The sequence below is a fragment of the Cherax quadricarinatus genome, chromosome 17, assembly GCF_038502225.1.
Source record: "Cherax quadricarinatus isolate ZL_2023a chromosome 17, ASM3850222v1, whole genome shotgun sequence".
NCBI classification, from domain to species: domain Eukaryota; kingdom Metazoa; phylum Arthropoda; class Malacostraca; order Decapoda; family Parastacidae; genus Cherax; species Cherax quadricarinatus.
The window spans coordinates 726,033-741,369 of NC_091308.1; the positions used below are offsets into that span (position 1 = coordinate 726,033).

The window sequence follows — 15,337 nt, forward strand, 5'->3', positions numbered from 1 at the left end:
AGCCCAGCAACAGTACCAGTCAAACATGTCCTCCTGAGTCGCTTGCCAGAAGAAGTCCTGCCCAGTTGCCAAGTACTGACAACGCCTCACTCGAGGGAACCAGCAGATTGTGCCCCAGGTTGAGTGAAACCCTGCAGCGACTCCTACGATGACTGCTTCACAGCTCAGCCACAGCGATGTCTCCTGTGTTGCAGTATCTGTCCAGACGCAGGAAGGCATGCAGTGATGCCCCTCGACGCTCACTGCCTATGACCATGATGTTTAGCACACCCCACCTGTTTTTTTCTTCCCTCCCTGTAGGAAGTTTTTATTCCCATGTCGATATGTATATATATATGTTTTTATTTTGTGTTCTGTGCCCTGTTCCTACGAGAGAGAGACAGAGTTTTTTTTTATCGCCAGACATGGTCGGGACAACCATGTGGTAGGTGGCCGAGCGAATGTAGACAGCCTGTACTGTCTACACAGACAGCCTGTGCTGTCTGCCAGCTGAGTTCATATTTTGCGCCATGCTGGTGCTGCCACCTAGGCCTATCACTTCAGTATGCCCACTCCTGCATCTGCCTCACTCACTTCACAGCCTACTGACTTGAGAAGTACAAGTGCTTCCCTCCACGGACTGGCTATCGGTCATTCCCTCACTTTGCCCGTTGTGTACTCACTCCTATCCAATTAAAGCCAAACTAGTCCATGGCCGTATCATTGCTACCTACACTACCCCTATTGGCACTAAACCGCTATTCAACAGCAAGAACAGCAGTAACATATGTGTTCCTTATTTAATGGCTATTTTTTGTCAGCTTTTACACAGGAAGAAATAAACGAGATTCCAGAAATTAATAATTATTCAGTTCCTAATGAATTCAGATTGACTAATATTACTGTCACGAGGGACATGGTTATCAAACAGATAGACAAACTGAAGCAAAATAAATCCCTGGGGCCCGACGAGTTGTTTTCCAGGGTACTTAAGGAATGCAAGATGGAACTTAGTCAGCCATTAACGAGTGTGTTTAATGCGTCCATCCTTACTGGTGCTGTGCCAGAGTTGTGGAGGCTGGCTAATGTGGTTCCTATATTCAAATCAGGGGATAAGTCCATTCCTTCAAATTACCATCCAATAAGCCTGACATCTATAGTGGGCAAGTTATTAGAATCAGTTATAGCTCACATTATTAGAAATCACCTTGAAGAGCATAACTTGATAAGTGAATCTCAGCATGGGTTCACGAGAGGTCATTCCTGACTGACAAATTTACTGACGTTCTTCAATAGAACATTTGAAGCAGTAGACAGTGATAAAGAATATGATATTGTTTATTTGGATTTTAGTAAAACCTTCGATAGAATACCTCACAAAAGACTCTTAAGAAAAGTGGCAGCTCATGGTATAGGAGGTAAAGTTCTAGCATGGATAGAGGCATGGCTAACCAATAGAAAGCAGAGAGTTTCGATTATTGGGGTCAAATCTGAATGGGGATTAGTCACTAGTGGCGTTCCACAAGGATCAGTTTTAGGCCCTCTCTTGTTCATAATTTACATTAATGACCTTGATGAAGAGATTACAAGTGACATGAGCAAATTTGCTGATGATACAAAGATAGGCCGTATGATTCATTCTGAGGAGGATAGCAATGAACTCCAGGAGGATTTGGACAAATTAATGTCTTGGTCTGAAAAATGGCAGAGGAAGTTCAGTGTGGATAAGTGTAAGGTACTAGTCCTTGGTAATGAAAATAACCCTCGAAGCTATAAACTAGGTGAAGTAGAGCTTGATCATACAGAATGTAAAAAAGACGTGGGAGTTATGGTAAGCAGATACCTAAAGCCAAGACAGGAGTGCCAAGTGTGTACAACAAGGCTAACAGATTACCTGGATTTATCTCAAGAAGTATAAGTAACAGAAGTCCAAAAGTTATTATACAGCTCTATACATCACTAGTGAGGCCTTATTTAGGTTATGCTGCTCAGTTTTGGTCTCCTTACTACTGGATGGATATAGACTCATTGGAGAACATACAGAGAAGAATGACTAAAATGATTTACTGTGTAAGGAATCTCCCGTATGAAGATAGACTTAAAGCCTTAAATCTCCACTCTCTGGAGAGATGTAGAATGAGGGGAGATATCATTGAAGTATATAAGTGGATGATGGGCATAAACAAAGGAGATATTAATAAAGTACTGAGGATGTTGAACCAGGTAAGAACCAGAAATAATGGATTTAAGTTGGATAAATTTAGATTTAGAAAGGACATAGGTAAGCACTAGTTTTCTAACAGAGTTGTGGATGCGTGTAACAATCTTCCCAGTAGAGTGATAGAGGCTAGGACCTTGGGTAGCTTTAAGAAGAGATTGGACAAATATATGAGTGGGAGGGGATGGGTTTGATTGGTGTCATTGGGTACAGGAGTTAATTCTTAGGTAGCTTTGGGTAAATGTCGTTTTGATAAGGACCTGCCTTGTATGGGCCAGTAGGCCTTCTGCAGTATTCCTCCATTCTTATGTTCTTACGTATATACTCTGAACATGGTGTACATTATTAAGAAAATAATCATAAATGCAGATCCCTTCGTAATCATAAGTATGATCATCGTCAATAATATCATTTGCCAGATAACCCCAATCGAGATTAGACAGGTGTTTCCTAAGTCCATTGTAACTGGCAGAATGAAAATCAGAGATTTTTACCGTATTATCATTATTCTTGTATTCCCAGTTAATGCTAAAAGTGATGGATTTTTGATCACTTGCGCCAAGCTCTTCAGTGATCTCCAGATTATTTACGAGTGTTTCCTTATTGGACAAGACTAGGTCGAGCAAATTATTACCCCTGGTAGGTTCTGTTACACACTGCTTAAGAAAACAGTCCTGAACTGTTTCCATAAAGTCACTGGACTCCATATTACCGGTCAAAGAAGTCCAGTCAATTTGACTAAAGTTAAAAATCCCTTACTATCACTATGTTATTGTGTCTAGAAGCCCTAACAATTTCGTCCCGAAAAAGTTTCCTCTATCATGATCCATGCCTGGAGGTCGGTATATTACACCAAGGTTCTGAAGCTCGGGAGTGTCCATAACCCTAGTACTTATCAGTTAAATAACATAGAATTTAGCCATACAGATTGTGAAAAGGGCTTGGGGGTTATGGTAAGCAGCAACCTTAAACCAAGACAGCAGTGCCTAAACATACATACATAAAGCAAACAGATTACTGGGATTTATATCTAGAAGTGTAAGCAACAGAAGTCCAGCGGTTATTTTACAGCTTTATACATCATTAGTAAGGTCTCGCCTAGATTATGCAGCTCAGTTCTGGTCTCCATATTACAGAATGGATATAAATTCGCTAGAAGACTTCCAGCGTAGAATGACCAAATTAATACATAGCATTCGAAATCTTCCGTACGAAGAACGATTGAAGGCTTTTAACCCTTTGAGGGTCGACAGGCCCTCTCCGAAACTCGTTCTCAGGGTCGGCCAAATTTAAAAAAAAAAAAAATTATTTTTTCTTATGAAAAGATAGAGAATCTTTTCCCGATCATAAAGACACCAAAAGTTTGAAATTTGATAGAAAACTTACGGAATTATGCTCTCGCAAAGTTAGCGGTCTCGGCGATGTTTACGCATCGGCGATTTTGCCCACTTTGAGCCCCATTTTCGGCCAATTTCACTGTACTAGTCGACAAAAAACATGAATATTTCGCTAGAACTCCATTTTTTCTATCGAATGGGTGCAAGAAACCACTCATTTATGAAATTCAACTATCCAGTACAGTGGTCAGAAAGTATCAATTTTGCCAATTTCACACAAATTTCAAAAGATGCCAATTTCGGAATAGGGTCCAGAATAAACAAGAAAGACATTCCTGGCACTAAAATGACATTTCCTCTAGTCATTATTCACGTCTCAAGGCCCCTCTTATATTCTTTTGCTTTCCACTTTGAATTTTTATTTTCACAAAAAATATAAGATTTACTGTTATGCAGACTACTGCATTAGTGTAAAAAATGGTATAAATATTATTGGTGCACTTGTGAAAGAATATTAGACTCACCAGTTGACGTGTATTGCACGCTTGGCACGATTTGTTTACTTTTGAAGTTTGGTAAAAATCGAACATTTCTGCTACTTTGAGCTCAATTTCAAGGCACCTTTCTTTGTAAAACCAGTCAAAATCATCTCTATTTCTGTAATATGTCTTCCATTCTATAAAATGAGACCAAGAAAACTAGAATACAACAATAAATACCATACGAAAATACACTGCAAAGTCGCTGATTTATTAAAAAAAAATGGTCAAAGTTTTTTTTTTCTCATTATGCACTGTGTGCTGCAGGATTTTTTTTTAGACTGTGCACACTGACCACATAGACCCATTCTTTCATATGAAGGCCTACCAGCTTTCTCCCACTAGATTTGAGGCCGCTAGAATTTATGAGTACTAGTACGTCAAAAACCCCTACGCGTAAGACGTACTAGTACGACGAAAACCCTCAAAGGGTTAAACTACATTCATTTGTAAGACGAAGAATGAGGGGAGACATGATCGAAGTGTATAAGTGGAAGATGGGTATTAACAAAGGGGATATAAATAGGATTTAAATTAGATAAGTTTAGATTTCGAAAGGATATAGTTAAGTATTGGTTTGGAAATAGGGTAGTTGATGAGTGGAACAGTCTGCCTAGTAGGGTTATTGAAGCTAAAACATTGGGTAGTTTCAAATTTAGGTGAGATAAATACATGAGTGAGAGGGGTTGGATCTGAGTGAGACTTGCATGATGAGCAAATAGAATCATCAAAACTTATTTCTTGGGTAGCATTGAAAATTGGGTTGGGCAAATATTTTGTTAGTGGGATGGATTGTAAAGGACCTGCCTAGTATGGGCCAACAGGCCTGCCGCAGTGTTCCTCCTTTCTTATGTATTATTATAATAATAATAATAATAATAATAATAATAATAATAATTATTATTATTGTTATTATTATTATTATTATTATTATTATTATTATTATTATTATTATTATTATTTATTATTATTATTATTGTTAATTTAGGGAAGTGGAGCACAGATCCAGTTCCCTTGATCAAGAGCCCCTTACCAAGGAACCTTCCTTGAGGGGGTAGTTTGCATCCTGAAATTTCGTTCATATCCAGAAGAAAAAAATCGATCGAGTGACTGTTCGTATCCTGAAAAATTTGCATTGTGGGGCATTCATAAGCCGAGGTTCCACTGTAGTTGAAAATCGTGCTTAAAGTTGAAACCTTGAGGCCAACTTATCGCTGCACTAGTGATACAGCCATACAGGTGCACACTAATAGTTAAATGAACAAATGAAATCAAACATAAGTTTAAATCCACCATACACTGTATTTACTGTACAAAATGCATAGCATGGGTATCATGCCAAGATAAGATGACGGCTGGGCTGATTACTTCTCTGGCTGGGCCTTCTCCATTGCTTTGATGTGATGCTGGTTGCCCTTCATGAGCATCAGCCTCTCAAAGTTTCCATCTGACAGGGTGGCTCTCTTGGCCCTCAATATATCTTTGCCTATAGAGAATAGGCACTCAACTGCAGCACTGGATGGGATGGCAGTGTTGTACTTAATGAATAGGTTGATCAAGACCTGCTAACCCAAGAAGGTGACTTCACTCGTGACCTAGTGTTTCTTCACTTTGTGCCTTCAACTTCAGTGACCTGTGGCTTCTGCTGTCCTGGACCTGCTGAGGTCATCTTCAGTTCATTCATGTGCTGCTGCTCTCCTCACTGGTCTCCATCATGGCTGCTTCCAGATCACAGCTGACTGCATACTGCTCTAGTCACAGCTGCTCCAGACTCCTCAACAACATCCTCAAACGGAATAGAATTGTCTTCCCTGTTCATAACGATAAGTGATAATGCACCCCAGTGACCGCTGACTGGGGCAAATTCGCCGATGATATGAGCAAATTCGCCAATGACACGAAGATAGGTAGGATAATTGATTCAAACGTAGATGTTAGGGAACTTCAGGAGGATTTAGACAAACTCTACTCTTGGTCAGAAAAGTGGCAGATGCAGTTCAATGTAGATAAATGCAAGGTTCTGAAGCTCGGGAGTGTCCATAACCCTAGCACTTATAAGTTAAATAATGTAGAACTTAGCCATACAGATTGCGAAAAGGACTTGGGGGTTATGGTAAGCAGCAACCTTAAACCAAGACAGCAATGCCTAAGCGTACGTAATAAGGCAAATAGATTACTGGGATTTATATCAAGAAGTGTAAGCAACAGAAGTCCAGAGGTCATACTGCAGCTTTATACATCATTAGTAAGGCCTCACCTAGATTATGCAGCTCAATTCTGGTCTCCATATTACAGAATGGACATAAATTCGTTAGAAAACATTCAGCGTAGGATGACTAAATTAATACATAGCATTAGAAATCTTCCTTATGAAGAAAGATTGAAGACTCTTAAGTTACATTCACTTGTTAGACGAAGAATGAGGGGAGACCGAAGTGTATAAGTGGAAGATAGGTATTAATAAAGGGGATATTAACAAGGTCTTGAGGATGTCTCTCCAAGAGAGAACCCGCAGTAATGGATTTAAATTAGATAAGTTTAGATTTAGAAAGGACATAGGAAAGTATTGGTTTGGAAATAGGGTAGTTGATGAGTGGAACAGTCTACCTAGTTGGGTTATTGAGGCTAGGACTTTTGGTAGTTTCAAATTTAGGTTGGATAAGTACATGAGTGGGAGGGGTTGGATTTGAGTGGGACTTGCACATCGGAGCTTGTTTCTTGGGTGGCATTGAAAGTTGGGTTGGTCAAATGTTTGTTAGTGGGATGAATTGTAAAGGACCTGCCTAGTATGGGCCAACAGGCCTGCTGCAGTGTTCCTCCTTTCTTATGTTCTTATGTTCTTATGTAAGACTATAACAATGCTACTCAGATACTGCTGCTGCTGCTGCTGCTGCATTGACAAGTCACATTTACATGTAGTCAGCCAATAGCGTGCCTAACTGACTGTTGGAGAAACGCCCACAACAGACAGGCACAAACACGTGCACCGTTGAAAAGGCATTGCTTTCCGACTACCAACAATGTATGAATTTTTTTTATCGGACTCAAAGTTAGCGGAACTTTATTTAGTGGAAGCTAATTGGTCCGCTAACGGTTTCCGACGTTAATGGGAACGCTAATCCACTAAACAAAAATATAGTTCCACTAATTAGCGGTTAGCGGATTAGCTGAATTGTGGCCACCACTGCAAATGATGCTCCTCTCTCTGTTTTATATGTAAAAATGCAAATGGTATTTCATATAACACAAGAAATTGAATTTCTAATTACATTTTTTATTTTGTGCAAGATGAGCATATTTTGCTATGGTGTATATAGTATCTTAGCCTTTTCAACATGTTCAATCAGTCAATCAGGTCTTATGCTAAGTCAAGTCAGGCATACCTTAACAAATGCACCAACTACTCCAAAACTATATCCCCACCTGCTTTACTTCCTTTCATGTTACTCATTGCCCTTTGCATCTTCTCCACATTAACATCTGGCTCTTTCTCGATCCTAAAAAAATGTAGGTGTTATATACCTCTTTGGCTAATGCAAATAATCATTGCCACCCTCATTTGCCATACCTCTTTCCACACAGCTCAGTTAAAGGCCCCCATTATCGTTTAACCTTGGCACTCCAAACTTACCTACTACACTCTCTACAACAGTTTCTCCCATTAGCATATGTAGGTCCCCACAAATTTATTGTTTTACTTGGTTCGAAACTCACTGAACACTTCCCCAGATCTATCTATATTTCTCTATCTCTCTCTCTCCTTACACTCCTTTTTTCTCCAGGTGCATAATCACTTACTGTTTCTCACTTCTCACATTCCACCCTTATTTTAATAAACAATTCTTGAATTTATATACATATTTAACCCTCCAGAAGTATTTCCATAGACCGAATTTGCCATTTAATATTACTTTCAGACTACTACTCATAAATTTACTCTGATAATCTTATGCTCAGATATAGTTTGCCACATGACCTAATCCCATTTACACCTCTCTGAAATTCTCCTTCCCTATTTTAGCTTTGTTTTGTTTAGAGCTAGGACATCCAGCTTCTTTTTCATAACATTCACAGTCAATTCTTTCTTCACATCCATGCTACACACACACACACACATTCAAATAACCCACCTTTAAAATTTTATCCTTTGTCCTTTTAATAATTTATACAGGAGAAGAGGGTTACCAGTCTCTTGCTCCTGACATTTTAGCCGCCTTTTATGACACACGTGGCTTAAGGAAGAAGAATTCTTACTCGCTTTCCCATGGAGGTGAAAGAGAACATGAACTGTCAAGAAATTAGAAGCTCAGATGACGGTGTACACACATAACATGTACAGTGAAACCTCAGTTTTCGTCTTTAATTCGTTCCAGAAAGTCTGATGAAAACCAAATTCGATGAAAACTGAAGCAATATTTCCCATAAGAAATAATGTAAATCCAATTAATCCATTCCAGACACCCAAAAGTATTAACAAAAAATACATTTTATAGAGAATAACTATAGTTTTACATACAGAAAACAATGAGAAATAAATATAAAGGACTAATGAAATGGATAAATGAACATTTAACATCACTTTTACCTTTATTGAAGACTCTTGTTGGCGCATGGAAGATGGCGAGGAGGGAAGAGGGAGGAGAGGTTATCTCTACCACCATCACTACCACCCTCTACCACAATCACTACCACCCTCTACCACCTTCTACCACCATCACATCTACCCTCTGCCACCATCACTACTACCCTCTACCACCATTACTACTGCCCTCTACCGCCATCACTACTGCCCTCTACCACCATCACTATCACCCTCTACCGACGAGAAACAAAGCCAGACTGACTCAGAACGTGTGGGATGCTTTGTGTGGGTGTGGGTGGACACGTTCAGTACGGCGGACCGCTGTCAACTCAACAAAAACTGGGACAAAATTTTGATGAAAAAAGTCGTCAAAAACTGAATTTGATGAGAACGAGGGCAAACGAAAACTGAGGTTCCACTGTACTGTAAATATTTCTTTATTTTATGGGATAATTCATAAAATAAGTATCTGTGTGACATTTGGGGGGGGGGGGGCAGAGTAAAACCAGAGGCCAGTTATAAGGATAATAGAATATTTATGCAAATGTTACTTTAATATTCTGACAACCTTGTTTTGCTGGTTGTTATAAAAATAATTCCTTCAACCACTTTGATGTTGAATAGGAAATTCCTGCCTGAGTGAGAAACATTTTAACTCTTGTTGCATCCAAATTGAGGTGCCATGAAATTATATTTCTGTGCAAAACTTTCTGTATTTCATATTGTAAGCTAAGCATTTTTATAAATGAATTAGTGTCATTTATCTTCATGATTGCATTATGATATTGATCAGTACCCTTTTTCAACAGGACATATCAACAGTTGGAACTTGCAGCAAAAGCCAGCAAGCAGGAGATGTATCTGTAGAATCCTCTCAAGATGTTATAGTGTCCCGCACCCTGAGCTCTGCCACCACTGAGAGAGATGACACCTTTTCTCAGTCCACCTCAGGTGTCAGGCCTCGCTCCGGCACCTGGAGTGTTGCAAATTCACGTAGAGTCAAGATTAAAGCTGAAAAGGAAGAAGAAGGTAAGAAGAAGAATCAAATTTTTCTTCTCAGTTATATAATTCACCCTTTATAATAAAGCATTACTGTTACTGTATTGATATTTGTAAAATTTTACTAAAAATTTGTGTTTGGTGTACAGCCTAACCAAAAGGTATGTGAGAGAAGATTTTAAGTTGTTCATATCATCTTTACACAACATTCTTTCCATATCTACGGGTTTATCTCAGTGGCGTCGTAATGGGGGGCCCACCCCAGGTGACACTATTTAAGGGGTGACACCATAGAGCCTCTAAAGAAGGTGACACTAATGCACAAAACAGTGCTGCAGCAACATAAGAGAAGAATCCTTCGTTTCTATATAGCCTATTATATGATTACAGAGTACAAATAGGCCTGTATTGGGAAAATCATTGATTTTGATGATGTGATACATGATTTTACAGGATTGAAGGGAAGGAAATGTAAGATCAGATTCACTGAGATGTTACCTGTACTCGAGGTCAAATCGGAACTAGTGTTTCACTGATATTGCAATGTTTTTCTTTATTTTTCAAGTTTTTTTTTTTTTTTGGCATTGTTGAAGATGAATAAATGTAGGATCTGTTGTCTGTACTCAAAGTGGTATTTGAGTTTGTTTCCTCAATATTACTATGATTATTTATTTTATCTTTAATAAAGTTGAGAAGTATTCTCCTGTTTGGTTTATGGCCCTTGAACGTTCTCCTTGCCAAGCATTAGTCATTGGTCATGTAGTAGTGACGTAACTGGAGTTTACTCCCCCCATCCCCCTGCCCTTGGATTTCATGGGGGTGACACCAAAGATGCCGCTCCGGGTGACACCAAAGATTCCACCCCGGGTGACACCAACTCTAGCAATGCCACTGGTTTATCTTTGTGCAGTTTAGTACATGCTACCACACTCTTTCTACCACACTCACAAACTTCAGAGACATTAAGAGAATGGGAAGAAGCAAAGGGTCTGGTTCTCCTTATGGTGGCACCACAAGAAGGTAGCAGATAAAGATTACAGACTTGCCTTTATTGTAATTTCATTATTATTATTATTATTTTTTTAACTCAGTGGCCATCTCCCTCCAAAGAAGTGTGACATAAGAAAAAGACACTCACCTTCATTCATTTGATCACTGTCTTTCTAGAAGGGTAATGATGTTACAATCATATTATTCTTCTTATTATTAAAGGATTTTCCTCTGTTATATAAATGTTGAGCCTGTTTCCTTCATCTCACCATCACCTGTCTGTTTCCCACCAAGGTAGAATGGGTCAAATAAAATAAAATAAAACATCCACTATTACTCTTACCTGTGTTAACACAGTGATGACTGCTAAATTTCATTATCTCTGACTTTCAAAGCACAGGTGCTGCACTTTCCACAACAAAAAAATAATTTTGATTAATTGGTTTCAGTGAATCTCAATAGATATTTCCTTGTTCACTACCATTACCATTTTCCTCCACTCTTGATCACTTGATCAACTTGGCTTTTAGTGCTAACCACACACACAGTCCAACACATGCATCACATTATCTTATTCCCATATTTAAAACAATGTGCATTTTGTAGAAAAACTGAGACTTTAACATGAATAACAATTTTTAAATTTGCCAGTTTTGAAGTTAATGCCTTGTTTACTAAATTGGCTGTGAATAATCTCTTGGGCTTCCTGGCTGAAGAACTCTCAAAATATGACATTCCTTTAGATGGCACTTTGACAATTGAATTAATTGATTATATAATATACTGTATAGACTTATAATTAGTGTTCATTGAAAAGCTATACATAGAAAAATTGGCATGGCTATGGGAAATCACTTGTTGCTTGCATGTTATTTGCTTTGAAATCCATAGACTGCCACTTTCAGGATAAAAGCCATACAGATGGGCCCCAACACTGGGAACAAATTAGTGCAGTCAAACCATGGGAAAAAACTTTATCATGGATGTGATTACCGAGTTTTTGAACCTAGTCAAGAAGCATTGTGCCAGCCTGTTGCCAGTTGACAATGCAATACATATGAGCAAGAACTCTTTGTTTACAGTTACTTCACAAGAAGTCAAAAATATTTTTTTTTTTTTTGGACACACCCGCCATCTCTTGTTGAGGTAGGATGACCTGGAAAAGAAGAAACACTTTCACCATCACTCACTCCATCACTGTTTTGCCAGAGGCACGACAACATTACAGCTCAGATACCCCTACAAACTGCAATATTCCCACCACTCCTTCAAAGTGCAGGCAATCTACTTCCCACCTCCAGGATTCAAGTCCAGCTAACTGGTTTTTTCTGAATCCCTTCATAAAAGTTACCTTGCTAACACTCCAATATCATGTCATATCATAAAAACCACTTGTCTCTGTTTACTCATATCTAACTTACTCACACATGCCAATCTCTAGGTACTTCTTCCTTTCAAAGACATTTATTGAACAAATGCACCAACTACTCCAAACTATACCCCCCACTTGCTTTTAACATTCCTGTGTTGATCCTGTCAGTATCTCCCTTGCCATTGCACGAAATTGCTACTTCCCTCTCTTCATCAATGTTTAACAGCTCATCAGAATATTCCTTCCATCTTCTCAATACCTCCAGCTCCCCATTTAATAATGCCACTCTTGTTTTAACTGTTAAATTCATTCATTCCCCAGGCTTTCTCAGCTATTAGTCTTACTCCAAAACTTGTAATTCTCAGCAAAATTTGTTGACAAAACACTCACACACACACACACACACACACACACACACACACACACACACACACACACACACACACACACACACACACACACACTCTCTCTCTCTCTCTCTCTCTCTCTCTCTCTCTCTCTCTCTCTCTCTCTCTCTCTCTCTCTCTCTTTTTTTTTTTTTTTTTTTTTACACAGGGTTTGACAAGGTTAAGGATCCCTAGCTTTATTGACAAACTATTTACAGGTTAAGGATTCCTAACTTTATTGGGAAGCTAAGAGCTGTTACCTACATCAGCTCATTTGAAAGCATTTTTATTGTTATTAGACATACAAGTAGGGAACAGGATGAAGTTGGAGCCATCTGTGGGCCAGCATTTTCATTTGATCAACTGACTTTATCTCGTTGACATCATTATGCTGTACGAATGTGTTCCATACTCGAGTCATCCTGGGTATACATGATCTCAGATGGAGTGATGTTCTGGAGAAAGGTACAGCCAGAGTGAAGTTGCTGCTTTCTGCCCATCTTGTGGCATGAAAGCTTGTTTCACACTGTCCTCGAAGTGGATCCAAGTGTGGTACTTTGACAATATTGGCCTTGTACATAACAGTAAGGCCACCCACATCCCTCCAGTGTTGAAGGCTCTGCTGAAATGACAGATCTATCCAGGATTGGTCCAGGCGAGAGATGAGACGTCTTGCTCTGTTCTCTACTCTGTCAAGCAGTCGCAGATGAGGGGGGGCAGGCAAACCAAAAAAGTGGAGCATACTCAAGGTGTGAGCGTACTTGTGCCTCATACAGAATCTTGCAACCCCTACTGTCAAGCAGATGCGAGATTCTGCAAAGTGCTGTAAGCTTCCTGGCTGCCTTGTTTGCAAGATTTACAACATGGTTCTTCATGGATAGTTTGGAGTCAAATTTCACCCCAAGGATATCAACTTCTTCTCCAGGTGCCAACACCCTCCCATTCATCCTTACTACTGCACCAGCATTACCATCATGGTGCCTAGAAACCATCATCATTTGCGTTTTCTCAGGTGCAAATGTTACTTGCCATCTATTTCCCCAAGCTGATGTAGCTCTTAGCTGGTGATTGATGTAGCTTAGAGCAGCTGGCATTTCTTCTCTTGGATAAGTGAATGCCAGTGTACAGTCGTCTGCATATGCATGTGATTCTGGGATGAGTTGAAGAAGGTCGTTGAAGTAGACATTCCATAACAATAGTCCCAGCACGCTTCCTTGTGGAACACTTGCCCCAATAGGATGTCTTGCTGATTCTGTTCCATTGAGAACTACATGTAGAGATCTACCATGAAGGTAATCACTGAGGAGACATAGCGTAGAGCCTGCAATTCCCAGTGCTTGAAGTTTTGCTAGGAGGCCCTGGTGCCACACCCGGTCAAAAGTGCCAGCAATGTCCAGTGCTACCACACAGCTGACTTTGGATTCATTCAGTGACTGGTGCCACTTAGTGGAGAAGTTTAACAACAGATCAGCAGCAGAGTAACCTTTCCTGAAGCCATATTGACGATCACAAAGTAGTGAGTGGTAGTCAAAAAACTCTGTCATTTGTCTTGAGATTATTGTCTCAAGGATCTTACCAGTGATTGACAGGAGTGACACTGGTCTGTAGTTGCTGATTTCTGCTCTGCTCTTCTTTTTGTGAACAGGGACTGCATTTACCTCTTTCCATAGAGAGGGTCATTTACACTGTACTAGGCAGTGCTGAAAGATGCGAGTTAGAGGTGCTGCTAGCTGGTCAGCACATCTTCTCAGCAATCTTGGGCTCAACTTGTCTGGGCTCACAGCCTTTTCTTGGTCAAGCGATTTAAGAAGGAAATGCACCTCCTCCTGCCTTATTGTCACCACTGACAGTTTTGACACAGTTCTTGCAGCTAGCCAAGGAGGGTCCCTTGCTGGAACAGGAACTTGCATTTTGGTAGCAAAGTGTTCAGCAAAGAGGTCCGCCTTCTCTTGACTACTAGTAGAGGCGGTCCCATCCTGTCGATTTAGAGGTGGAATGAGTTCATCAGGCAGATAACCTTGTCTGTCCTTGAGGAGGGACCACCAGGTTTTGGAGCCTACCCTACCTGATGCTAGCTTTCTTTTAGTGTCCACCTCCCATTTAGCAATGACCCACTTTTGAATGTCGCCCATATGCCTACAGGCTTGCCTGTGCAAGTTCCTGATATAGGTGGTAGGATGTCTCTTATACCTTCGCCATGCTTTGTACTTAGCAGTAGCAGCCTCTCTACAAGGAAAGCCAAACCAAGGCTGATCTGTAGGCTTCGTCACATATTGCCGGTGAGGAATGTGTTCTTGTTGTAGATTAAGGATGTGTCCAGTGAAGGCTTTCACTTAGTTGTCAACATCCCCTTGGAGAAGAGCATTCCAATCGGTGGTGGCGAGCTCAGAGCAAAGGGCTGACCAATTACCTCTTTCCTATAGCAAGGTTGTGCGTGTGGACTCCTCACCTCGTTCTGTTGTGATCTTAAGTGTCGTAAAAACAGCCTTGTGGTCAGACGATCCAATGTAGCCGAGGGGTTGACAAGTGACTATGCCTTCTGCCAGATCACTCACTACTGGGTCAAGGGAGGAGCCAGAGATGTGAGTAGGGAAATCAACAAAGTTTCTCATGTCAAATACTGCAAGAAGGTCATCAAAGTCCCTCTGCATAAGGTGTTGGTTGAGGTCACCAACAATTATGATATGTTGACAGTTGTGTTGTAGCAGAAGGGAGTCCATATTTTCCATTAGGAAGTTGATGGGGTCTGCATGTTGCCACTGAGGTCTGTGCATTGCACATGCTAGTACAGAGGTACTAGTGTTTATGCAGAGCTTGAAGAACATCATTTCAAGATGAGTAGGGGTGGCAACATCAATGTGCTGGGCATGAATACTTTTGGAGAAGCACACAGCAACACCTCCTCCTTGCCCTGCTTGTCTCTTCTCATCCAAAA

At 40.2% G+C, this 15,337-nt stretch overlaps 1 protein-coding gene across 7 annotated transcripts in view; it reads left to right on the forward strand.

Annotated features, from left to right (window-relative positions):
- Nucleotides 1-15,337, forward strand: part of SNF4Agamma (SNF4/AMP-activated protein kinase gamma subunit) — a 998,728-nt gene that overhangs the window by 365,863 nt on the left and 617,528 nt on the right. For all 7 annotated transcript variants that reach the window (XM_070085706.1, XM_053773265.2, XM_053773263.2 and 4 more), the window contains exon 3: nucleotides 9,465-9,684. In XM_070085706.1, coding sequence (XP_069941807.1) covers nucleotides 9,465-9,684 — 220 coding nt within the window. The remainder of the gene's footprint in view (nucleotides 1-9,464; nucleotides 9,685-15,337) is intronic.